The 27,473-nt window shown below is 41.8% G+C and overlaps 1 protein-coding gene across 3 annotated transcripts in view; it reads right to left on the minus strand.

The window, feature by feature from the left end:
- Positions 1–1,397: 1,397 nt before the first annotated feature.
- si:rp71-46j2.7 overlaps positions 1,398–27,473 on the minus strand; it is a 33,763-nt gene continuing 7,687 nt past the window's right edge. The window contains exons 3-16 of one of the 3 annotated variants that reach the window (XM_034181676.1): positions 25,352–25,565; positions 24,912–25,054; positions 18,883–19,039; positions 18,696–18,745; positions 18,027–18,211; positions 17,805–17,915; positions 17,552–17,677; positions 6,051–6,149; positions 5,809–5,967; positions 4,781–5,387; positions 2,387–2,450; positions 2,116–2,294; positions 1,933–2,021; positions 1,398–1,792 (exon numbers count right to left, since the gene is read on the minus strand). In XM_034181676.1, the coding sequence (XP_034037567.1) occupies positions 1,691–1,792; positions 1,933–2,021; positions 2,116–2,294; positions 2,387–2,450; positions 4,781–5,387; positions 5,809–5,967; positions 6,051–6,149; positions 17,552–17,677; positions 17,805–17,915; positions 18,027–18,211; positions 18,696–18,745; positions 18,883–19,039; positions 24,912–25,054; positions 25,352–25,565 (2,285 nt within the window). In that variant the 3' untranslated portion in view covers positions 1,398–1,690. Of the gene's footprint in view, positions 1,793–1,932; positions 2,022–2,115; positions 2,295–2,386; positions 2,451–3,944; positions 4,207–4,780; positions 5,388–5,808; positions 5,968–6,050; positions 6,150–17,551; positions 17,678–17,804; positions 17,916–18,026; positions 18,212–18,695; positions 18,746–18,882; positions 19,040–24,911; positions 25,055–25,351; positions 25,566–27,473 lie in introns of those variants that run through there. The other 2 variants (XM_034181678.1, XM_034181677.1) reach the window with 2 other exon arrangements.

Consider the following 27,473-nt stretch of genomic DNA (forward strand, 5'->3'; position numbering starts at 1 on the left):
ACTGATTACATTTTTCAACAGGTAACTAGTAACTGTATCGGAATACATTTTTAAAGTAACCCTCCCAACCCTGTGAACTTGAAACACAAGGTGACTGTTGACAGCTTTGAGACGCGATCTGCGACGCAGTGCACAAAAGGCAAATGGCCACTTGTAAATGCATAGAGGCTTCTTAGTCTGGACCACTTATAGCTCATCCTCAACAGGGATGTTATCGTCATGGACAGGCATAATGTGCTTCAGGTAATCCTGGTCAGATAGCTGCTTCAATAATAGACCAAATACTAAAGCACCCAACACATGAACCTACAATTGCCAGTTTGTGTGGGCTTTTTTCTCCATCCACTGCCCATAGAACAGCACAGCAGACCCTTTGTTCTCTCCTTGCGGGTGGTGATCCCACATGGAGGTGACATTATGTTGTTTCTTCAGGCTGAGCCCGACTGAGGCCCATGGCTGTAGACACCCCCACCCCAAAGCCACAGTAATGCCCATTTCCGTAATCTGTGTGAGGCTAATATTTATTCTGTCAACCACAGTCTTTTTAACAGGAGCTAAAGCTCCAAACAACACAGCTGAGGATCACTGGAGACCACAAACTCCTCCGCCACGATGTGTCAATTCAGTCACCATTCTGATGACCTGAGAATTGCCTCTCTGCATTTTCTGATGTGAATCTGTTGGCTTCCAGGCACATCCAACTGGGTTGAGGTTCCAGAGAAGACCCAGGACAGGCCGGAGGGGTTGTATTTCCCAGATGCCCAAGGATAGGGAAGTGTGGGATGAGCCGCTTGGCCTGCTGCCAATGCTACCCTGACCTAGCAAAGCAGCAGAAAACGAATGAACAGATCCTAGCCATTTGACTGGTGGATTGTATTTCACGTTACTGATTATTTGTCCCATTGTATTGAGGAAAGAATACTTGCATGAGTTGCAAGATTGAATGTTCCACTGAACTTTGCTTCACCTCATTTAATGGAACATTCCATCTTTCAACATGCAAATATTCTGATTAATGCCCCCACAGACATTCATAATTTGTATAGTGCCAACTGTTTTCCTCTGTGGCAGCAGTTACAGCCGATCCAAAATCCGACTACAGTTATTTAGTGTAGCTGTAGTCATATCTCAGTTCTCATTCACTCCAGTAAAACAAATAATCCACTGGAACCAATGACAGTTACTGCAACAAACTCCGAAATCTATCATGGAGACCAAATATTTAAATTATGCAAAAATAACAGATCAAGAAAATGTTAAAAAGGAAAAAAAAAAAAACCAAAGCTTTATTGAATTTTTCATACCATTTCAAGTTTCTTTTGATAGAGCAATTGGCCACATTTGAGAGCTTTACGTGATCAGTAATAATATTTTTTTTGAATAAAAAAAGCTTAGGCCAAATTAAACGGTGCATTAACATTCTCCCCATAAAAAGTGCTCAAAGTCAATATGTACAGAAACTAATTAAAACCTTCAAATGTGAAATATGAAATGCTGTCCATTCTCTCCTTTTACAAGGGAGGAATACAAATCCTCCCCCCCCAATGGTGTGTAAAAAACTAAATATATTCAGCCCCAATATATAAAAATGACAAGTATTTTAAGTCTTTCAAGCAGTTTAATAAATATTAATATTCTAAAATTTTAAGTGTCATTTAAAATAAATAAATAATTAAATAAAAATTCCACATCAGTTGCTGCTGATGTTGCTCAGCTTCTGAAGGGTACTGAAGTTCACATGCAGGGAATTCTCACTGGGAAGAAATTCCTGCAGCAGGAATGAGAGCAGCATCTAAAGTGGGCATGGTAAGGAAAAAAAGGTAAGCAACACAATCTGAAAACAATGTGTACACAAAATAAAAATAGGTTAAATGTCAAATTGCAATCAAAGAAATAATTTTAATTCTTGAAAGTGCTTCCTATAATACTCACATATGCAAGTGTTTTGTTTTCTTCTTTGTTCTGAAAAAGACTAAAAACAGACTCCACGTCAGTCTTCTTCAGGATAAGATAGCTGGAATCTATAGGAAAAACATAAGATAAATTTTACACAGAACATTAATTTAACAAATGCCTGTTTCCCTGTTTGTTCGTGCACAAGGAGGCATCACCTACATCTGGCATTGATTAGCTGATGTGCTCGGTCCCTGGTGTCATTTTTCTCCTCCTCAGTGCGAGGGGGCCGAGGCGCTGATGGGGGAAACTGTGGCCAAAGCTCGTCACGCAGTGTGTCGATGTAAGAGGCCATCTGCACTTCTGTTGGGTTCATTTTGTTCAAGAAAGAGTTCACTTTCCTGAAGAGGAACACAACCGACAATCCATAAAACAACTAACAAAGATCTAGCAGCTCAAGAAAGTGTGGAATGTTTAGGAATCATCAACTTACTTTTTTAAAATGGGCATAACCGGTTTCAAAATGGCATCAAATATGTTCAAGAGGATGGAATTTCCTGTTGGGGGAAAAAAATTAAGGGAAAGGAGAATAAAATTGCTACAAGGACAATTATGTCTTCAACAGATTACAAAAGCCTAACAATTTATTATTCACATTGCCTCGTATTTACGGACATGTCCATGCATTTTATATTTACATCAAGTTTTTAAATTGAAGTCACGGCTGTTCAAACGCTTCCAGCTGAGTAATGTTTTCCATCAATTATTCTTAACTGAATTGTAAGCAGATCAGTGTGTCCCACAATATTAATGCAGGTGTTCCACAGGGGTCTTTTCTTGGACCTATCTTGTTCCTGATATCATTAGATTGTTTGTCAACATCTATGCTGATGATACAACACTTTATAGCCAAACTTCCAGCAACCACAATGATCACTTCTTAGCAGGTGATCTGTCTTCTGACTTTGAAGAAATGGTGCAATGGGGAAATAAATGGATCATGACCTTCAGCACCTCCAAAACAAAGTTACTCTCTTTTCACCACCACTGATCCAATCCTCATTCCCCTCTGTTCATATGAAGGGTTCTAGTCTCCCTAAAGATCCCCATTTCAAATGACAGTTAGGTCTCAAATTCACCTCAGATCTTAACTGAAACTCATATTGTGTCCGTTGCTAAAACAGCTGGTAAAACGGTAGGGGTCATTGTTTGAGAAGGTATCCAACTCCTGCTGCCATTATGTATCTGCATAAGAGTCAAATGAGACCTAAAATGGAATACTGCTACCACATCTGGGCTGTGGATGCTAAGAGCACTATTTTGTTTGGATAGAGTGCAAAATTGCTACAGAAACCTTGCTGGAGATTACTTGTTTTCCACACTTCAACTTCTGTCCATCAGAAGAGATGTTGCAAGTTTGTTTTTGCTTTATCAGCATTTTAATGGCAAGTGCTCTGACAAACGAAGGGCACTTATTCCACCTCTTCATTCATTTACAGCTAGAACTCGATTAGCCATCTCCATGGATACAAACCATCCTCACTACATCTGTACTCTGAATTCCAGATGGAAGTTTCACATTGACAGTTTCTTTCCTCAAACAGCCTCTTTATGGAACAAATTACTAAAGGACTGCTTCCCTGTTCACTACAACCTTGGTGTTTTCAAGTCCAATGTCAATAAACATCTTTCTGTGACACTGCATCAGTCCAATTGCCCTTTTCTGTCAGAACTGATGTACATTTCATAATCTTCATCATCAGCATCTCCATCTTTCTTGTCACTGCCACCTCAATCTCATGAGCACCGTTACTGTCATTATCAAAACAGCTGCATCAATCACGTCTTTTGTAATCCCTAACCTTGAGTGGCTTGTAGCCTTGTTACGGGATGAACTACTAGTAAGGTGTGGGGGCATCCAAAAACTATGGATTACACTTCCTGAAATTTTCATAAAGTGTGTGTCACCACAAAGCCATTTTTTGTCCCCAGTAACAGCCCATTACAGATTCTAGAACAGGCTTTATTGATCATCTTGGAATTTTTTTTTTTTTCAGTACTGAAAGATCAAAATACTTTGACTTCCATTTCCTAAAATAAGTCCAATCCAAAAATCAAGATGAATAAGGCATAACCTTGACATCTACAATGATCCAGATCGAATGACTCATCTGGTTCTCCTGGACAGAATACTGGTTTTCTCAGGTGACATACTAATTGAGCTACAACTGTAACTGACAAAAAAACATATCTGCAGAAATAAGGAACTCACCTCTTCTGTTTCAATTTAGTGTGAAGAGCAGGTTTCATAGACTTGAAACACACGATGTTAAGTATTACACAGAAGAAACATTTTAGTGACATCACATGATAAATCCAAAAAGCTCATCTTTTCTAATGAAATTTTGCAAATGATGCAAAACGTTTGAGATTAAATACCAATTGCCTTTTACTTAGTGCTTCAAACTACACACACACACACACACACACACACACACACACACACACACACACACACACACACACACACACACACACACACACACACACTTTCCATATGATCAATATTTATCCCTATATACAATTTAACAATGCTGTTAACTTCAAGCATATCCTGGCAATTACAGAAACCTAAATAAACTAGAGGGCTCATTAGTTATACTTTTCTTTTAAATAACTAATAATTAACATATTTTAATTACATTACATTAATATATTCTGTGGTGAAAATTGTCAAAATATGTTCAGTAGTTTTTAGGTAATCCTGTTAACAGTTAGACAGACAGACGAATAAATCCATTGTTACGTCCTTGGCGGACGTAACAATGGAATCAACTTCAAAGGGATATGTAGGTTTTTGTAACAAAGATTTGAAAAATGAACAAACCTGATATTTCTTTCAGCAAATCAAATATGGCTTTGGTTGCTTCCAGCTGCTCCCAGTTTCCTTGGCTTTTCTGTGCATCCTCCCCTCTTGGCAAAGTGATGTTGTCCTTCCCTTTAGCCTTATTTGGGCCATTCAACATTCTGAAACCAATTTTGTCTTTTTTATTTGATCTTGTTCCTGAATAAAGCCGTGAAGGGCCATCTACGCAGTCTCCCCGCAGGCTTCCATTCAGGCTGGACTGTGAGCAGCCTGAGCCCAGCTGGTCTTCATCATAGCTAGTTTTTGAGGAAACAAGAGTCTCTTCTGACCTGGATCGAGACAATCCTTTTATGATCATTTTAAAATGTGAGGTGGATGAATTACCAGGGTCCTCATTTTTATCTTGGGGATAGATTTCAGGACTTGAGCCTGACCTTCCAACATCCTGGATTTCCTTTGATGATTGTCTTTCCTCTTGAGGCGCCACATAAGGTTCACATTCAGAGATGACAATAGTTGGGAGTGCACTACTGGAGAGGTCAGGTTTTTCTGAAGGCACTGCTGCAGATTTTGGCAACGCAGAGGGCGTCCGATTTTCTTTTGGGCCTTCTGTGTGAGGACTAACATTCTGAAAAGAAGAAGAAAAAGACAATCCACAAAGATAACTAGAGAGAAAACGAATTAGAAGACACTTATGTCCAAACCAAAGAGGCCCGAGGACAACACAACCCAGAATCTGGTGAACCTGCATTACGCAACATAAAGAGAATAAAAAAGTCAGACAGGCAGTCATTTTTTCAACTCCTCCAGTTTTCCGGAGACATCACGCTTTTTCTGCTGAGATTAATACACATCATATGTTCAGAGCTCTTCGTGAGTCACTCTGATCTAGTCAGGTGTTAAGACATAAATCAAGAAATGAATCAGGACTGAGAACCTGTGATATATGGATATACAGTAACTAGACTCAGGTCCTTGTTCATAGTATGTGAGTGCAACCAGGAAGACAACTAATGCGAGGTTAATGGAAAAAGAGTATGCGATGTTACCTCTTCTTCCTCTTGACCTGGAGTCAGAAAGTAGGCCAAGCCACTAAGGATGCTCCACACACCTCCATAATGTTCATCCTCATTCAGGAGTTTGTCAAGTGGGCAGAGAAACAGAAACACTGGTTGGGTATGGCCAATCGTATTGTCAGAAACCAATTCCTGCAAAAGAAAAGTACAAAATATTATTGAGTTGTGAAGATTTTAAGCACTGACGTAGGTTTTATTTTCCTGGTGGACTTCACCTGAAGGAAGTGCTCCACTGATGCTCTGACTTCCTCTTTCACTTTATCACTCTGTTCCTTGTGCTCCAGTGCAACAAGCTGAGGCAGGCTTGGCGAGTCCTGCAAAAAGTGCACCAAATGTTTTAGGTCAATGCTTGAAGTTTTATGACAGCACTTACAATTTTACAGTAGCACTGATCAACCCCAGATTTAATAAGTGACAAAGCTTTTAAGTGCTGTACCACATAAAAATGTAACAAATTCCTGGCATGTTCAACTCCAAAAATGTGAAAGACAATGGTTTGTCTTTGGAAAAGTTCTACCCTCTGGCACATCCTAAATAAAGGGAAAGAAGTAAACGTCTTTTCTTGCAGCCATCTCAGGAAAGAGGGTGAGGCGAGATGTGCAAAAAGTATTTTTATGTCCTGGCAGTGTGCGAGTGTGTTAAGCTGTGTGTCTGTGTGGATATAGTCTTGTTAACACAATAACTCAAAACAGACCATGACAGACACTTTAGCCCACTCGTACCCGATGGTGAGTTGATGAGCCGATTAGATTTTAAGGTTGTCTTGTGCTTAATTTGCATATTTACGAGGGCGACTTTTATTAAAACAGCCATTATAGAAGTTTGATTTATGACAGACTTTAGATTATATTCATAAGGTGTATATATTATGGTGACACAAAAAAAATTAATAGATATAAAGATATGTTAATTAGGCTGCTAATTTACATAGAGTGTTCCTAGAGCCATAACTCAAGAATAGGTGATAAGAAACGTCATTCACCACATGTACATCTATACTGTGTTACAGATATGACTTCCAACATAACATTTTTAATCAAAATACTCGAGCATCTAACATCAGGAAGTATAAGTGGGTCTGATAATCATAAAATTATATGGGCAACAATTCTCTGTTATCATCCAAGGTCCTTTGCCCAATTTCTACCAAATGTGTTTTGTGGATGACAGGTGCCCTTACAGGGCACCTGTAAGGTTCAGTTCAGAACCTCCATGACCAGTAAAAGATCAAGGACTGTGACGTCGTCCGGTATGGCGGAGCCGGGGTCCCACCCTGGAGCCAGGCATGGGGTTGGGGCTTGCGCGCGAGCGCCTGGTGGTCGGGCCTTAGCCCATGGGGCTCGGCCGGGCTCAGCCCGAAAGAGTGACGTGGGCCCGCCCTCCTGTGGGTTCACCACCTGCAGAGGGGGGCCATGGGGGTCGGGTGCAGAGAGGATTGGGTGGCCGTCGAGGGCGGATGGCCCGGCGGCCCGGTCCATGCTTACAGCCCCTGGCTGTTGGGACGTGGAATGTCACCTCGCTAGGGGGGAAGGAGCCTGAGCTTGTGCGGGAGGTTGAGAGATACCAACTAGAGATAGTCGGGCTCACCTCCACGCACAGCTTGGGCTCTGGTACCCAACTCCTGGAGAGGGGCTGGACACTTCATTTTTCTGGCGTCGCCCACGGGGAGAGGCGGAGAGCTGGGGTCGCATTGCTTATTGCTCCCCAGCTCAGTCGCCAAGTGTTGGAGTGCACTCCGGTGAATGAGAGGGTCGCGTCCCTACGCCTTCGGGTCGGGGACAGGTCTCTCACCGTTGTCTCGGCCTACGGGCCAAGCAGCAGTGCAGAGTACCCGACCTTCCTGGAGTCCCTGGGAGGGGTACTACTCCGACTAGGGACTCCATTGTTCTCCTGGGGGATTTCAATGCCCACGTGGGCGGCGACAGTGAGACCTGGAGGGCGGTGATCGGGAAGCACGGCCTCCCCGATCTGAACCCGAGTGGTGTTCAGTTGTTGGACTTCTGTGCTAGTCACAGTTTGTCCATCACGAACACCATGTTCGAGCACAAGGGTGTCCATAAGTGCACGTGGCACCAGGACAGCCTGAGCCGGAGGTCGATTATCGACTTTGTAGTCGTATCATCTGACCTTCGGCCACGTGTCTCGGACACTCGAGTGAAGAGAGGGGCAGAGCTGTCGACTGATCACCACCTGGTGGCGAGTTGGATCCGCTGGTAGGGTAGGAAGCCGGTCAGACCTGGCAGGCCCAAACATATCGTGAGGGTCTGCTGGGAACGACTGGCGGAACCCTCTGTTAGCGAGGTCTTCAACTCCCACCTCCGGGAGAGCTTCTCCCAGATCCCAGGGGAGGTTGGAGACATGGAGTCCGAGTGGACCATGTTCTCCACCTCCATTGTCGATGTGGCTGCTCGTAGCTGTGGTCGCAAGGTCTCTGGTGCCTGTCGCGGCGGCAATCCCCGAACCCGGTGGTGGACACCAGAAGTAAGGGATGCCATCAAGCTGAAGAAGGAGTCCTACGTATCTTTGTTGGTAGGTGGGACCCCAGAGGCAGCTGACAGGTACCGTCAGGCCAAGCGTGCCGCAGCCCGTACGGTCGCAGAGGCAAAAACTCGGGTCTGGGAGGAGTTCGGGGAGGCTATGGAGGAGGACTATAGGTCAGCCTCGAAGAGATTCTGGCAAACCGTCCAACACCTCGGGAGGCGGAAGCAGCTCTCCACCAGCACTGTCTACGGTGCGGGTGGGGAGCTGTTGACCCTGACTGGGGATGTTGTCAGGTGGTGGAAGGAGTACTTCGAGGATCTCCTCAATCCCATCGTCACGTCTTCCGAAAAGGAAGCAGAGACTGGGGACTCGGAGGCGGACTCATCCATTACACAGGCCGAAGTCACCGAGGTGGTTAGAAAGCTCCTCTGTGGCAAGGCTCCTGGAGTGGATGAAATCCGTCCTGAGTACCTTAAGTCTCTGGATGTTGTGGGGCTGTCTTGGCTGACACGCCTCTGCAACATCGCGTGGCGATCGGGGACAGTGCCTCTGGATTGGCAGACCGGGGTGGTGGTCCCTCTGTTTAAGAAGGGGGACCGGAGGGTGTGTTCCAACTATAGGGGGATCACACTCCTCAGCCTCCCCGGTAAGGTCTATTCCAGAGTACTGGAGAGGAGAATTCGACCGATGGTCGAACCTCGGATTCAGGAGGAGCAGTGTGGTTTTCGTCCTGGTCGCGGCACACTGGACCAGTTCTACATGCTCCATCGGGTGCTCGAGGGTTCATGGGAGTTTGCCTAACCAGTCCACGTGTTTTGTGGATCTAGAGAAGGCGTTCGAACGTGTCCCTCGGGGCACCCTTTGGGGAGTGCTCCGGGAGTATAGGGTCCGGGGTCCTTTGCTAAGGGTTATCCGATTCCTGTACGACTGCAGCAGGAGCTTGGTTCGCATTGCCGGTAGTAAGTCAAACCTGTTTCCAGTGCACGTTGGCCTCTGCCAGGGCTGCCCTTTGTCACTGGTTCTGTTCATTATTTTTATGGACAGAATTTCTAGGCGCAGCCAGGGTGTAGAGGGGGTCTGGTTTGGGAACCACAGAATCTTGTCTCTGCTGTTTGCGGACAATGTGGTTCTGTTGGCTTCGTCAAATCAGGACCTTCAGCGTGCACTGGGGCGGTTTGCAGCCGAGTGTGAAGCGTCCGGGATGAAAATCAGCACCTCCAAATCCGAGGCTGTGGTTCTCGACCGGAAAAAGGTGCTTTGCCCTCTTCAGGTCGGTGGAGTGTCCTTGCCTCAAGTGGAGGAGTTTAAGTATCTCGGGGTCTTGTTCACGAGTGAGGGACAGATGGAGCGTGAGATTGATAGATGGATCGGTGCAGCATCTGCAGTGATGCGGTCGCTGTATCAGACCGTCGTGGTGAAGAGAGAGCTGAGTAGGGGGGCAAAGCTCTCGATTTACCGATCGATCTACGTTCCGATCCTCACCTATGGTCATGAGATTTGGCTCATGACCGAAAGAACGAGATCGCGAGTACAAGCGGCCGAGATGAGTTTCCTCCGCAGGGTGGCTGGGCGCTCCCTTAGAGATAGGGTGAGGAGCTCGGTCACTCGGGAGGAGCTCGGAGTCGAGCCGCTGCTCCTCCACGTCGAAAGGAGTCAGTTGAGGTGGCTCTGGCATCTTTTCCGGATGCCCCCTGGACGCCTCGCTGGAGAGGTGTTCTGGGCATGTCCCACCAGGAGGAGGCCCCGGGGAAGACCCAGGACACACTGGAGGGACTACATCTCTCAGCTGGCTTGGGAACGCCTTGGGGTTCCCCCGGAGGAGCTGGGGGAGGTGTGTGTGGATCGGGAGGTCTGGGCGGCTTTGCTTGAGCTGCTGGCCCCGCGACCCGACTCCGGATAAAGCGGAAGAAAATGGATGGATGGATGGAAGGTGCCCTTAAAGGGTCTGTTTTGAGAGAAGTCAAGGTTACAAGTCAAAACCTTAATTTTCACTTCAATGTTCACCCAACATGGCAAATATGATTTCTATTAAGCTTGGTGTGTTAATTAAGGTTGACCCCAAAATTGCTGTTAAGGAATTAATTTAGGTAAAGTTCAAGGAATTTGATTTTTAACCCGATTTTGACCTAATGTGGGAAAGACTTAGCTGGATACCAGAACTGCCCTGAGAAGGTCACCCAGATGTCAAAAATTTGGCTGAAGGTCAAGCTCACTGGGGTCAACCATCAGACTGCTGAGGCAATTACAGTCTTTATGGCCAGTGGTATCATTGCCAAGTAGTATATAAGCTGAGACAACAACACAGAATAAGAACCACAATTCTTTAGTGGTGTCACAATACATGGATTTGTATCGAACCGTATGGTACACACGCAATTGTTCAGGGTACAGAACTGTATACAGTAGATGTGGAGATTAATCGATACGAATCGGTATCTAGATACAAACGCGCGCGATGCGAGTGCTTCGATTCATTCAGTGTGCATCTATTCATTTGATGGGTTGAATCGTGGATGGATCGCTCGCTGCCTGCTTGCATCGATTTTTTTTCCGATGCACCTTGAATGCATCATGGACGGAAGCTTGAAAGTACATTTCTAACAAACACGCAGCCCCGCGACAGCAGCAGCAAACACTCAGAGGAAATTTTTGATGCACCTAAAACATTTAAAATCAGGCGTTTGGAAATGCTTTGGCTTTTTTTTAAACTATGGGAAGCATGACAAGACACAGGTAAGGCATGCCACGCTGCTAAACCTTACACAGGCAGAGAGAGCGAGCGAGTTAAGTAGGAAGCAGCAAAATACGGGGGGGGGGGGGGGGGGGGGGATAGTTTAGCTCAGAGTGGCAATGTGTTGCAGTGGTGGAAAGAAGAAGTGGATCTTCCACTGCTTTCAAAATTTTCCAGGAGTTACGTGTCCATCCCTGCAACAAGTGTTCCTTCTGAACGAGTGTTCAGCACAGCGCAGCCTGCTTCTTCCTGAACATGTGGACCAACTAATATTCCTGAAAAAAAGCCACATGAAATAAACCACCAAAGTGGGTGTTAGCAGTGAGAATGGCATTTATAAAGTATACATTTTATTTATTCTTTTGTTTGTCTTATGGACATTGAATATGACTCAGTGAGAGTCGGACACTTGGTGAGACTGGTCCGTTTACAGCAGCTATGACTGCCAAATAATAGTTTACATCTTTCTTTGCACAAGCAATTGTAAAAGACTTAACTGTGAAAGGTTATTATTATTTGTATTATTCATAATATTAAAAATCTTAATGCTTTCTGCTTCTCACTATTTTATTAGCCTACCTGCCAAAGAGTTCATATTAGTATCTGTCTGGCAGACAGGAATATCAATCAATCAATCAATCAATCAATTTTTTTATATAGCGCCAAATCACAACAAACAGTTGCCCCAAGGCGCTTTATATTGTAAGGCAAGGCCATACAATAATTATGTAAAACCCCAACGGTCAAAACGACCCCCTGTGAGCAAGCACTTGGCTACAGTGGGAAGGAAAAACTCCCTTTTAACAGGAAGAAACCTCCAGCAGAACCAGGCTCAGGGAGGGGCAGTCTTCTGCTGGGACTGGTTGGGGCTGAGGGAGAGAACCAGGAAAAAGACATGCTGTGGAGGGGAGCAGAGATCGATCACTAATGATTAAATGCAGAGTGGTGCATACAGAGCAAAAAGAGAAAGAAACAGTGCATCATGGGAACCCCCCAGCAGTCTACGTCTATAGCAGCATAACTAAGGGATGGTTCAGGGTCACCTGATCCAGCCCTAACTATAAGCTTTAGCAAAAAGGAAAGTTTTAAGCCTAATCTTAAAAGTAGAGAGGGTGTCTGTCTCCCTGATCTGAATTGGGAGCTGGTTCCACAGGAGAGGAGCCTGAAAGCTGAAGGCTCTGCCTCCCATTCTACTCTTACAAACCCTAGGAACTACAAGTAAGCCTGCAGTCTGAGAGCGAAGCGCTCTATTGGGGTGATATGGTACGACGAGGTCCCTAAGATAAGATGGGACCTGATTATTCAAAACCTTATAAGTAAGAAAAAGAATTTTAAATTCTATTCTAGAATTAACAGGAAGCCAATGAAGAGAGGCCAATATGGGTGAGATATGCTCTCTCCTTCTAGTCCCCGTCAGTACTCTAGCTGCAGCATTTTGAATTAACTGAAGGCTTTTTAGGGAACTTTTAGGACAACCTGATAATAATGAATTACAATAGTCCAGCCTAGAGGAAATAAATGCATGAATTAGTTTTTCAGCATCACTCTGAGACAAGACCTTTCTGATTTTAGAGATATTGCGTAAATGCAAAAAAGCAGTCCTACATATTTGTTTAATATGCGCTTTGAATGACATATCCTGATCAAAAATGACTCCAAGATTTCTCACAGTATTACTAGAGGTCAGGGTATCATCTGCGTAACAATGAAAATTTAAGCAATACCGTCTAATAATACTGCCTAAGGGAAGCATGTATAAAGTGAATAAAATTGGTCCTAGCACAGAACCTTGTGGAACTCCATAATTAACTTTAGTCTGTGAAGAAGATTCCCCATTTACATGAACAAATTGTAATCTATTAGACAAATATGATTCAAACCACCGCAGCGCAGTGCCTTTAATACCTATGGCATGCTCTAATCTCTGTAATAAAATTTTTATGGTCAACAGTATCAAAAGCAGCACTGAGGTCTAACAGAACAAGCACAGAGATGAGTCCACTGTCCGAGGCCATAAGAAGATCATTTGTAACCTTCACTAATGCTGTTTCTGTACCATGATGAATTCTAAAACCTGACTGAAACTCTTCAAATAGACCATTCCTCTGCAGATGATCAGTTAGCTGTTTTACAACTACCCTTTCAAGAATTTTTGAGAGAAAAGGAAGGTTGGAGATTGGCCTATAATTAGCTAAGATAGCTGGGTCAAGTGATGGCTTTTTAAGTAATGGTTTAATTACTGCCACCTTAAAAGCCTGTGGTACATAGCCAACTAACAAAGATAGATTGATCATATTTAAGATCGAAGCATTAAATAATGGTAGGGCTTCCTTGAGCAGCCTGGTAGGAATGGGGTCTAATAAACATGTTGATGGTTTGGATGAAGTAACTAATGAAAATAACTCAGACAGAACAATCGGAGAGAAAGAGTCTAACCAAATACCGGCATCACTGAAAGCAGCCAAAGATAACGATACGTCTTTGGGATGGTTATGAGTAATTTTTTCTCTAATAGTTAAAATTTTGTTAGCAAAGAAAGTCATGAAGTCATTACTAGTTAAAGTTAATGGAATACTCAGCTCAATAGAGCTCTGACTCTTTGTCAGCCTGGCTACAGTGCTGAAAAGAAACCTGGGGTTGTTCTTATTTTCTTCAATTAGTGATGAGTAGAAAGATGTCCTAGCTTTACGGAGGGCTTTTTTATAGAGCAACAGACTCTTTTTTCAGGGGAAGTGAAGATCTTCTAAATTAGTGAGACGCCATTTCCTCTCCAACTTACGGGTTATCTGCTTTAAGCTACGAGTTTGTGAGTTATACCACGGAGTCAGACACTTCTGATTTAAAGCTCTCTTTTTCAGAGGAGCTACAGCATCCAAAGTTGTCTTCAATGAGGATGTAAAACTATTGACGAGATACTCTATCTCCCTTACAGAGTTTAGGTAGCTACTCTGCACTGTGTTGGTATATGGCATTAGAGAACATAAAGAAGGAATCATATCCTTAAACCTAGTTACAGCGCTTTCTGAAAGACTTCTAGTGTAATGAAACTTATTCCCCACTGCTGGGTAGTCCATCAGAGTAAATGTAAATGTTATTAAGAAATGATCAGACAGAAGGGAGTTTTCAGGGAATACTGTTAAGTCTTCTATTTCCATACCATAAGTCAGAACAAGATCTAAGATATGATTAAAGTGGTGGGTGGACTCATTTACTTTTTGAGCAAAGCCAATAGAGTCTAATAATAGATTAAATGCAGTGTTGAGGCTGTCATTCTCAGCATCTGTGTGGATGTTAAAATCGCCCACTATAATTATCTTATCTGAGCTAAGCACTAAGTCAGACAAAAGGTCTGAAAATTCACAGAGAAACTCACAGAATATGGACATTGCACTATTGAAAATGTCACTTTAAGTCACTTATTGAGAGTGATGTTGTCTTATTGTTTACTGTACTGTTTAAGTTCTGACACTGTGATTAAACAGGTTCCAAATATGAGGAAACCAATTCCTGTTCCTTAATGTTGAATCTGGTAAATTTGTTGCTTATAAGGAGTAAAATAAGTCCTCTGTTTCTAATAGAATCAGAAGAATACCATAGTACCATACTGAATTGCAGCTTCTTATTTTCTGTTTAAATTTTTGGTATAATTTCTTTGCATCATGTTGAATTGCATCATATCACACCAAATCGTATTGCATTGTGAGGAATTGAATCGCCATCAAATACATATCAAATTGCATTGAATCGGGAACAGGGGTGAATCGTACTGCATCGTATTATTGTGTATCATCATGTATCGCAAGAAGTATCGTATCGCTGGTAGTGTATCGAGATGCGTATCGAATCGTTGTCAGTGATGAGATTCACATCCCTAGTATACAGAATACAGAGTATGGCTCTGCACAGTATGATTATACACGTGTGTATTTGTTTCCAAAACTCACTGACATATCTTATTTCCACAAACTGTGTGTCACTCTAGTTTCATGATAAGTGCAGGAGGAAGTGTGTTCTTCTGCCCCAGTGCAGGAGGCGTGGCCACACCCCTCAGCCTGGTGTGTATGTGGAGCCAGTTAAAGCGTGTGGATGGATTATTCCAATGAGAAACTTTGGAAGCATAAATAGAATTGATTAATTTACCATTTTCTTCTGAAACATGGACATGAAGTTGACATTTTACACAACTGTGTAAGATTTCACGGATGAGATGGCCGCCGAATAGCGATACTGTGTACAATGATTTTAAATCTGTCAGAGGGGAGCTTTATGAAATGCCGCCATTTGCGCAAAAATAAAACAAACTTAAAATGGACAAAGTAGTAAAGGGAGTCTGGCTCCACACGTCACACAACATATAAAAAAAGACAAGAAAAAAAAAAACAAAAAAAAAACGCACTGCACAGTAAATTCATCCCAACACGAATGACAAGAGATGTAATCAATTCATAAATGTGTAATGAAAAAAAGAAAGTGTCCATTAACACTTTGTCTCATGGTGGCAGTGCTTAACAACAGCTCTCTGCTCCTCACAGATTAAAGATACTGCATGTAAAAATCTACCTCGTACTGAACCATGACGTCTAAACACAAATATGAACCAAACTGTGACTTCCGTGTACCGTGACACTCCTACAATTCATGAGATTAAGCAAAAAGTTATTTTCACACATGTAAACTGTAACACTGCAGGTTCACAAGGGCACTAAAGAAACTGTACTTAATTTCAAATATGCATCTCATTTATGGTACTCTTATAATATTACAGGACCTTCAGAGAAAACGGATGTTCATATTATGCAGATGTCGCCCCCATCAGGCAACAATTAAAAACATACTGGTTAAAAAAAATTAATAAATAAAAAATACACAACATAAAGTGCCCAAGAAGGAAAGCGTTTCCCATTAGGCCTGTTGCATTTCAAACGAGAAAAACTGCATTCATCCAAGCAGGAAGGCAGAACATGTCAAAATGCTGATTATCATTTTTGCATATCAAAATATCAACCTGCTCTGTATCAAAAAATACAGAGCAGGTTGTGTTTTTGCTGCAGTTTGACTGTGGACAAGAGAATGAATATGCAAGGTTATGGACAGATTTTATTTTATTTTTTTAAATTAAGAGTAGGTTTTAGGATTGGATCCAAATCTGGATTCAGCATTTTCTTTCTACTTTAGCATGATCAGACTGGCATTTAGTAAGTGGGTGGCGGAACACACTCTAAATGTGCTTGTACTTTCAGAATGCAAAGGAGAAATATGAATTAGGGGAAATTTTACTTACAGAATGTAGAATTAATGTGCTTAGCAGCAGCAATTTGACAAGTTATTTAAAGGACATGTCGTACCAAAATCACAACAATTTAGATTTAGGCTGTTAGTGACCATCCAATGATCCACTGGGATTACTTTGTGCACTTCTGACGTCTGAAAACAAAGTACTCGTGAGTACTCGGGTGTTTCCAACAAGTGACATCACAACTAGAAGCATCCCAGCATGCGCTTCAATGGAATGTAGCTGATAACATTAAGAACGGCAGAGATTTATTCCAAAGTTCCCATAAGTGTGATGTTGTGTTATGATGACTCGTTTTTAAGTGATAACTGTTAATTTTGATGTAGTCATGGTAAAAGCTGCGGCTCCAAGAACGGTGATGTGCACCTGCACTGCCATGAGCCATAAACGCAGCCTGCCACACGCACGCACACACACACATTCCAGCTCCAAATTTACACTCTCGCAAAGTAAAAAAAAAAAAAAAAAAAAAAAAAAAGAAATTTAGCCACAAACACAAAAAGGGTAAAATTCTGAATATGCCAGACTCACTGTCATGTTATGGATTCATTTCCAAATGTAAACTTCACGTGATCAAAGTAGCACACGCGTGCGAGATCGCTGTGGGTGCAGCTCTGCCTCTCTCTCGATCGTGGCACGTTAAATAATGTCCATTAATTCCCGGAAATAATTTATTCTGACTTTTTTCAATCTAACAAATCCATCTCTGTGTCAGGCAGTCTGTTAAAAACAGTCAAATATACAGATTCAGTAAACCAGCATCCACACAAACAGCACATCACCACACTTTAGGCTCCAAAATCCAACACTGACAAAGTTAAGAGTTTCGGGGTGGAGCGCATCCTCTCCTTTTTGTAAATCTGAGCCATCACGTTCAAATAGCAGCTCAGAAACTTCGTTTTTGGATGGAGCAGGTTTGTTTCCCTCTGTCAGTCATTGGGATGTTTCTGTTTTGTTAATTACGACGTCACACACTGAAAAATGCAGAGAATTGCCAAATGAAATGTTTTCCAGAAATGCACCTGCTAACGCTCAAAGTGAGAGGAATAAGATACATCAGAGATCACTAAAGACACATACAATCATGAGTACTTTTATACTGTCTTATTAACTGGGACATTAAAAATCGTGCGACATGTCCTTTAAAAACAGAAAGCTTGAGAAGTACCCCCCCAGCCAAAAAAAAGGAAAAAAAAAAAAGGGAATCTTACCTGCCATCGGTTGCGGAAGAAGATGACATCCATATAGGTCTTTCTGATGTTCCAGTGTAGATTTTCGGGGCTGTCCTTTTCCTCCAGGTGAACTGTGAATATCAGGTCCTCATTATCCCAGTCGGCCTAATGCACGGACGCATGTGACTCAGTCTCCAATTCAAACATTAACATACCATGCAAAGACATGCTCTTACAGAGTGCCAGCAGAAAAGCCTCCAGCATTCCACTGTCACTGATATTTATAACTCACATGAGGGATACTGACAGCCCAGCAGCCAACACGCCACATCTCGTACGACAGCTTGAATTCCAGCATATCCTCTTGAACACTTTTCAAGTAGTCATCCAGATCGCTGTCTTCCTAATCATGTTTATCCAACAAAAGCAACAATGAGTCTGTTGTGCTTCACAAATGGACATCTTCAGTTTAAGTAATTAGATTATCTATATTAGCTCAGGGCAGCAGCCTTACTCTGTCAGAGTCATGCTGGCTATGAATGGATCCCTCCATATTGCTGACATCTTCATTAGTGCATGATGCACACTGCATGAACGTCATCATTAATTCCTGCTCCATTTTCTTCATTTTCTTCTTCTTGGCTTTCTTAGACTTCATCTTGTCTACAAATTTTGACCATCCTTCTTTTAACTTGTTGCCTGAAAAATACAGTAGGCAGACAGAAATCCCTTCAGATGTAACAATATCTTCCATAACGATAATTTAGGAGGTATAAATAATACAACTAATATAACTACTGTGAGAAAAATCTTTTCACGATTATAATTCACATGCAACTGCTAAAAACGCATCAAAATTTTCTAACAAAAGGTTTGTTCCTAATAACCACAGAGTTCAGAATTTCTTTACAGGTTGCAAAAAGTGACACTCATCATTCAGATGCTTGATCATACCATAATAATCCATTTTCAGCAAGTTATAAAAAAATGTAAGTCTGCAATAAGCAGGAGCTGCTTAAAGAAAGCACAGTGATGGGTTTTGTATTCATCATACTGTTTGTGAAATTAGCTATCTGGACTAAAAGAGGTGACTACCTACTGAATGACAGGATAATGAGGATTATGGAGAAGAAAGAAGGAAAAGAAGAGAGGAGAAGAAAAAGGAGTCAATCTCATAACGCACGTTTGCTTTTGGTCCTCTTGCTGGTCGACCCTTCTGCTTCCTCTAAGCTCCTAAAACCAGCCACAAAAAGAGTCTGATGCATTTAAAAAAAAATAATACAAGAGATAGGTTTGTTTGCAGTCAGTGCCTCTCTGGCTCACTATGACCAGGGCAGATCAACAGGGTGTAACAATAGAAAGTCACTCACGCTTCACTGCCTTCACCCTCCTGTGATGAGGCTTGTTCCTGGTCCGATCCACTCAGCTCCTCCACAGACCCTTTGGGGGTCACACTGTCAAGCTGGCTCACCACTAGCTGGTTCAGGTTGTCTGGGTCGGAAAGCCATGACACCAACGGCCCCAACGCTGAAGAAAAACACTTTTGAACAGTCCATCCTTTTCAAATAAAAATACTGAAAACTTTAATTTGAAAAATATAATGTTAAACTATACTAACGTATGTGGTTGAATCCGAATCCTATGCTTTAGAAAAGCTTAGGCATGATGTTTTGCCTATGTATGCTAGGGGTGTCACAGTACACAGAAGTCATGGTTCAGTTCATATTTGTTAATGTACAGTAGCTTTAATCTGAGCATCACAGAGCTGCCGTCAGACACTTTAGTGCTTTGGGAGAAAGCGTAAATGTAAACTTTCTTTTTTCATTAAATGTTTATGAATTGGATTACATCTCATTTATGTTGGAATGAATTTACTGATGAATTAAGCGTTTTGTCAGTTTACGTCGTGTGACCTGTGGAGCCAGACTCCCTTCAATATTTTGCCCATTTTAAGTTAGTTTCATTTTTTGCTCAAATGAGATGTCAGAAAAAGCCTGACTGTAAAGTCATTATATGCACAGTCGCTATTTGGCGAACATCTCATCTGTAACATTTTACACTAATTTATGTAAAACATCATCATCTTATAAGTTGGTGCTGTTTTCTGTGTAAACTCAAATACGTACTGATCTCATCCCGGGACAACGATTCAACACAAACGCGTATCAGTACACTTTCACCTTTAGGTTCATGTTTCGGACGAAAAAGATAAGTTTCTGATTGGAACAATCCATTCACTCGCTCACTTTCCTCTTTTTGCCTCAGAAATGCAGACAGCAGACTGAGGGGTGTGGCCATGCCTCCTGCACTGAGGGTCTGGCTGTGCCTCCTGCACAGAGCATGAAACTAGAGTGACAAGCAATCTGTGGAAATGAGATGTAATGTCAGTGCTTACGGAAACGTACACGGCTCTATAATCATATTGTGCAGATTTGTACCGTGTACTCTGAGTGCAGTTCTGTGAACTGAACCATCGTGTGTGTACCGTATGGTTAAATACATGCATTTTTACACCCCTACTTTATGCAGTTCTACAATATCCAGTAGATGTGTTTGCCACCTGCTGGATGATTAGGTGATGTCAACAGAGACAACTTCCACACAGAAATACATATACTAAATCAGAGTTCTGTTCTTGTATTGGTTAAGTTCCAAAACTCAAATAAAAGGTAATATCTCCATAGAAAGCATAAAAAAACACAGCAAGGATGATGGTTGAGCAAGGTACGCACGCAGTGAATGGGGTTTGAGAGAGAGATTTCACAGAGAAATTTACAAAATCAGAGAAATAAAGTTTTTTAGTTTTTTTTTTTTACTGTTTAAGAGTGGTTAGATTCTAAAGCTCACATAAGTCCTAAGTGCACACAAACCCATTCGGTACTTCAGCATTTACCCATAATCCCCCTGGCGGCCCCCTGCGCTTCCCAGAATGCACAGTGGCGCCAGCAGAGTTCTGGCATCTCAAAGCACAGGCAAAAGCTATGTACACCGCTAATGTGTAAATTAAGATTTAGTACACTCCTATTTGCACCATCCTCATCTACACAAATTTAATGTGTAATATTAAATGCAATATGGCTTCCTCTGCTCTTCTCAGGTCAAACTCTTCTGGTAGTCACAGCTAAATATTTGATCCAAACTAGCAAGAATTCGAAGTTTCTTACTGCATAAACTGTCTACACCATCCCAAAATGCAATATGGCTGCCTCGGGTGGTGCATATTGCGTGATACGGATGAGTAATATACACAAGGTGGTGCAAATTACGCACTCGTATCGCCGATTATTATCAGTTACTGAGGCGTTGGTGGGCCGGTAGCATAGATTTACATTTACGCTACCTGTCCATACCCGCCCGCAGTAGCGGGTATCCCAATACCCGTCCGCTGTGCATAAAGTGACGACATCATATCATGCACAACCCAAGAACTGTCCGCAAACGATAACATGAAAAGGCGCAAAGTGTGTGTTGGTCCCAATATGGATATTCTGGACGATTTTATCGTGGATAGTCCAACAATGAACAGCAGCCAAAGCAGCCAGCTTGATGAGGATGCACTGGCAAATTTGGAGAACAGCGTGGTACCAGCCAACACGACAGAAGTTAAAGTGAGCCAACTTTTTATGTATGCGTTTGCTGGGTGTCGTGCATTTTGAAATGACATTAAATTTGTTAATGTGTTGTGTATCTCAGTAGGTGATAATAATGCAAATAACATGCAGTTGTCATGCAGTATGCATTTTCAGAGGCCCGACGTCCATGCCCAGTCGCCCAAAATAACCAATATTTGCCTTCCAAAAGCATGTTATTGTATTAATATGCACCACATGGTGCATATTGTGCATCCATATCTTGCAATACGCACAACCCATGGTGTATATAGCCAGTCCGCAAAGCGCATGTAAACAATGGCAAAGCAAGGATGTCGATGTGTTGATTTAGCAAGTTCACGGGCGATTATGATGAAGACACATTCTCCCAAGTTGAGAGGGTTATCTAGAGGAGGTGTAGCACCTGTGATGGACTTCTGTCACGTCACGATGTTGTCTTGTTGTATATACTTCACGAGGTTTGTATACATTGAGCGCTGAGCTCTTGACACCGGAACTCTGCTGAAGCAGACCTCTCGCGCAAGTCACGGACCACAAGATTCACAACTGCGAAACAGCGAATGGGCAGAAATTTGTATGACTATAGCCATAGCAGATTTCTCCCTTCTTTTTTCCATCAACATATGCAAGGTTTTGAAGCGATTTGTAGTTTCCAATGAGGTTGTCAAGACATTCATTTCATCTCGCTTATCTTCAATCGCTTATCTGGGATTGGGTCGTGGGAGCAACAGTTCCTGCAGGGGACCCCAAACTTCCCTTTCCCGGGAAACATTAACCACATCTGACTGGGAGGCTCTACTCCGAGCTCCTCATGGATGACCAAGCTTCACACTTTATCTCTATGGGAGATAAGGTGAGAAGCTCCGCATCTCCCTTGTACCTGTGATGTAGTTCTTGCGGTCATGACCCAACCCTCATGACCATAGGGGAGAGTAGGAATGAAGGTTGACCAGTAGATTGAGAGCGTCACCTTTTGGCTCAGCACAGCGAATGCAATACCCCCCCTGCTGCACCAATTCTCCGGCCAATCTGACACTCAATCAATCAATCAATCAATTTTTTTTTTATATAGCGCCAAATCACAACAAACAGTTGCCCCAAGGCGCTTTATATTGTAAGGCAAGGCCATACAATAATGATGTAAAACCCAATGGTCAAAACGACCCCCTGTGAGCAAGCACTTGGCTACAGTGGGAAGGAAAAACTCCCTTTTAACAGGAAGAAACCTCCAGCAGAACCAGGCTCAGGGAAGGGGCAGTCTTCTGCTGGGACTGGTTGGGGCTGAGGGAGAGAACCAGGAAAAAGACATGCTGTGGAGGGGAGCAGAGATCGATCACTAATGATTAATGCAGAGTGGTGCATACAGAGCAAAAAGAGAAAGAAAACAGTGCATCATGGGAACCCCCAGCAGTCTACGTCTATAGCAGCATAACTAAGGGATGGTTCAGGGTCACCTGATCCAGCCCTAACTATAAGCTTTAGCAAAAGGAAAGTTTTAAGCCTAATCTTAAAAGTAGAGAGGGTGTCTGTCTCCTGATCTGAATTGGGAGCTGGTTCCACAGGAGAGGAGCCTGAAAGCTGAAGGCTCTGCCTCCCATTCTACTCTTACAAACCCTAGGAACTACAAGTAAGCCCGCAGTCTGAGAGCGAAGCGCTCTATTGGGGTGATATGGTACTATGAGGTCCCTAAGATAAGATGGGACCTGATTATTCAAAACCTTATAAGTAAGAAGAAGAATTTTAAATTCTATTCTAGAATTAACAGGAAGCCAATGAAGAGAGGCCAATATGGTGAGATATGCTCTCTCCTTCTAGTCCCCGTCAGCACTCTAGCTGCAGCATTTTGAATTAACTGAAGCTTTTTAGGGAAACTTTTAGGACAACCTGATAATAATGAATTACAATAGTCCAGCCTAGAGGAAATAAATGCATGAATTAGTTTTTCAGCATCACTCTGAGACAAGACCTTTCTGATTTTAGAGATATTGCGTAAATGCAAAAAAGCAGTCCTACATATTTGTTTAATATGCGCTTTGAATGACATATCCTGATCAAAAATGACTCCAAGATTTCTCACAGTATTACTAGAGGTCAGGGTAATGCCATCCAGAGTAAGGATCTGGTTAGACACCATGTTTCTAAGATTTGTGGGGCCAAGAACAATAACTTCAGTTTTATCTGAGTTTAAAGCAGGAAATTAGAGGTCATCCATGTCTTTATGTCTGTAAGACAATCCTGCAGTTTAGCTCATTGGGTGTGTGTCCTCTGGCGTCATGGATAGATAAAGCTGGGTATCATCTGCGTAAACAATGAAAATTTAAGCAATACCAGTCTAATAATACTGCCTAAGGGAAGCATATATAAAGTGAAATAAAATTGGTCTAGCACAGAACCTTGTGGAACTCCATAATTAACTTTAGTCTGTGAAGAAGATTCCCCATTACCTGAACAATTGTAATCTATTAGACCAAATATGATTCAAACCACCGCAGCGCAGTGCCTTAATACCTATGGCATGCTCTAATTCTGTAATAAAATTTTATGGTCAACAGTATCAAAAGCAGCACTGAGGTCCAACAGAACAAGCACAGAGATAAGTCCACTGTCCGAAGCCATCAGAAGATCATTTGTAACCTTCACTAATGCTGTTTCTGTACTATGATGAATTCTAAAACCTGACTGAAACTCTTCAAATAGACCATTCCTCTGCAGGTGATCAGTTAGCTGTTTTACAACTACCCTCTCAAGAATCTTTGAGAGAAAAGGAAGGTTGGAGATTGGCCTATAATTAGCTAAGATAGCTGGGTCAAGTGATGGCTTTTTAAGTAATGGTTTAATTACTGCCACCTTAAAGGCCTGTGGTACATAACCAACTAACAAAGATAGATTGATCATATTTAAGATTGAAGCATTAAATAATGGTAGGACTTCCTTGAGCAGCCTGGCAGGAATGGGGTCTAATAAACATGTTGATGGTGATTACTAGTGATCCTCACTTTAACATCACTAATGTTCATCAGATTCACAGGACAACGAAAGCCCCAACCAGCAAGTTAGGCGCCATAAAAAACAACATTCGATTATCATCCCTGCCTGCAAATTTTATTGACAGCGGTACAGCTGGTACAAAAACCGGTGTCACCGCCCGAACGGTTCCCCACCAAATATCGGTCGGCTCTGCCTCCACTGTGCATGCATCATTTCGGAGCATGAGCAGCATCATTTCTGAGCGTCAGCAGCCATTCACCAAATAGTGATGTCTCTATTTACACAGGATTAATATAACCTGAGGTAATTTTTACGGTTCCTTCAGCAGAAGGTAAAAGGTACCGTAATCTTTACCGGGAACATGCAAAAAAATAATAATCATAATAATAAAAACACAGCATTTGGACTGTGAAAAAAAAAAAAAACACTGAGGGACTTTAGTAAGTATTACTTTGCCTCACCTCCCCACATTAAGCTACTGCTGTCCATTTAGGGCTTTAGTCACACTACTATAAACACAATAATATTAGAATAGTATACAATGAGGAGAATGAAAAGAAGTCTGCTTTTAAAAAAAGAAGCTGCCCATGTACAACTGTAAACGCTGGTACATGGGAATGTGTGCATAAAACAATCTATAACCACACTGAAGGAGAACCTTTTCTACACCACTAAATTCATGTCCTCAGCACTATCCTGCTACTGATGAGGATTACACAGAAATCACAGTTGTAAAAGAAGTCATGAGTGGCTTATGTAAGACTGTATTACTGCAGCGAGCGCATTTAACGCCTTCTTACCCTTTAAGGCAATGATCTCATTTAAGGCAGAGCGGTTGACTCCTTGGCCCCAGAGAGATTCAGCAAAAAGGTTTCGTACCAAAGCTTCAGAAAACTCTCTGAGAACTGCAATCTCCGCTGCTCTGGAGCTGAACAGCAGCTCTCTGCAAAGAAAGTAGCAACAGGAAGCAAAAAGATAGAACTATATGTTCATTCATTCTGACCAAAATCTTATCTAAATCTGATAATCACATTTAGCAACTTTAGTGGCTCAGTAGCAAGGTGTGGCTGCAAGTGTGAGGCAAATAACATAATGGTAAATTATTCATACGTGATAAAAAAAAAAAAATAAAAAAAAAACAGAGGCGGTTATAGGGGTTAGAACATTGCAAAGCACAATTAAAGCAGTGCCAGCATGAAGTCAGGGTAATTTCCAACAGAAGGAAAGTCTAAAGTCTCACCTGTCGGGCTGCTTAGCATTATGCAGGTGCTGGGTCAAAATACGAATTGAACCCACCACCACCTGGCAAACATCAAAGTCCTTGGCCCTTTCAATGATTTGATTGATGACAAAGTTGAGCTCCCTGCTGAGTACCTGGTGCAGAGGCTGGACCACAATGGGTTCAGGGACATTATACCAAGGCAGCACCAGCTGAGCATAAGCACACTCAAACACTGAGGAGACACACACACAAAAAGTAAAGCACATCAACACTAGATCAGATTTTCTGATGGAAATATTCATTTAAAATCAAGAACTCTCATCAAAATTATTCCCAACAAATCTCAATCAAATGTTACACATTTTCACTCATGCATGAGCAGATGACAAACATTCAGAATAGAAAGCCTAGATGACATTAAAAAAATTACCCCATGCTAAAAAAAATCTCTTTCAGCTACAGAGAGACAAAATTATTTCTGGTATCAAGGAGAAAATTGAAAAGAACTGTTCACCATGGCAACACAGCCAAAAACTAAAGACTAAGTTTGAAATATTTCTCTTCATTTATTCAAATTTCAAGGATTAGCAGTTATGCAGTCAAGGTCTGAAAATTCAAAGGCTCACTCCTTTATTCAAGTTCAAGTACAACCCAAGCCACCCAACAATCAAAGAAATGCCTCTTTAAAAACAATAAGCTCAAATCGATGACATGCATTAGCTCAAGCTGAAATGAAGCATTGTGGTAAATTTAGGGAAGTTCCAATTAACTGAGAAGTTTTATTATTATTAATATTATTATTATTACCTCCACCAATGAAGTTGGGTGGAAGTTATGTTTCACTCCTGTTTGTAACTCACAATTTTCATAAGTCTTATGATTTTTTTTTAACAGAGGATTCATATCCTCATAGGCAAGAACTGATTAAATTTTCAAGGTCAAAGGTCAAAGTGAGGAAAAATCTTGGAATATTGGAAAAAAAATCCCTATCCTTTAACAATGAACAAATTTTCAGAAATTCATAACTCTGTCAAAAAAGATTGAATTTCTTTCATATTTGACAGCGTTATGTAGGATGGTATCCTTTATTGACTAATCAAGTTGGATCTGGATCTGATGCAGATTACAGATTTTGTGGCCATTTAACACTGAAAACCCATTTATGGTATATTTGCATTATATCTAATCAACATACCCCAATCACTCTCATATTTGAAAATGAGTGCAGACTGGCACTCACTATCGCCTAACAAAGTTTGATCCAGACTGTGGATTTTGTGGATGCCCATATGGTGTACATTTAGCATTATATCTCAATCAAAACTGTCTCAATGACACTCATTTAGGACAATAAGGTGCAAACTAGTATGCTCAATGAATAGACTAAGTTTGATCTGCATCTGATCTGTATTGCGGATTTAGCAGATATTTGATTTTAAAGCTGAAAAGCCCTTTTGATATATAATTTGTAACAAGAGAAAACTGACAGACGGACATGCTAATCGCTATATAAATATAAATTAAAAATAAAAAACATGGCTTACACTGAAAAATATGGTAAAATAGTATTGCAGGAACGTCCAAGTCATTGGATGGATACATGAACTCTCCAAGTCACTCTAAACATTTTGGACTTCATTCACATGGGTCACTAATAAATACAAAAAGAGTGTGGCATTGTATAGGAACAAGCCTAGTGAGCGAAGCTACCAGAAACCCAGTCAAACCTGCAGTTGTATAGAAAAGAGACTAGTGACGAAAGCCGCCAGAAATCCAGTCAAACCTGAAAGACTTCTAGGCTTCCACGGCTGTGTTCGGAGAAACTGTACAGACTGCAACTTCTGTCTGCTTTTCCACCAGTCATAGCTTCATGGTGGATTAGCACAGAAAAAAAAAGTATTTTCATACAACTGATCAAATCTAGGCTCAAGTCTCCTATGTGCCTGCTGGTAAACTCTAGCTGAAATTTTTATGGGACTATGTATACAAATTACTGTAATTCTGAAATGGTTAATGTAACATTTTTGTTAAATCCATTGAATGAAATCTACAGGTCTACACTCCAAGCACATCTTTAGCGTTTCATTTCAACTCCACTGTGGTGGTGTACAGCAAAATGACAAAAACCTTATACCTAATA

The sequence above is a fragment of the Thalassophryne amazonica genome, chromosome 11 (genome assembly GCF_902500255.1).
Source record: "Thalassophryne amazonica chromosome 11, fThaAma1.1, whole genome shotgun sequence".
Lineage (NCBI taxonomy): Eukaryota > Metazoa > Chordata > Actinopteri > Batrachoidiformes > Batrachoididae > Thalassophryne > Thalassophryne amazonica.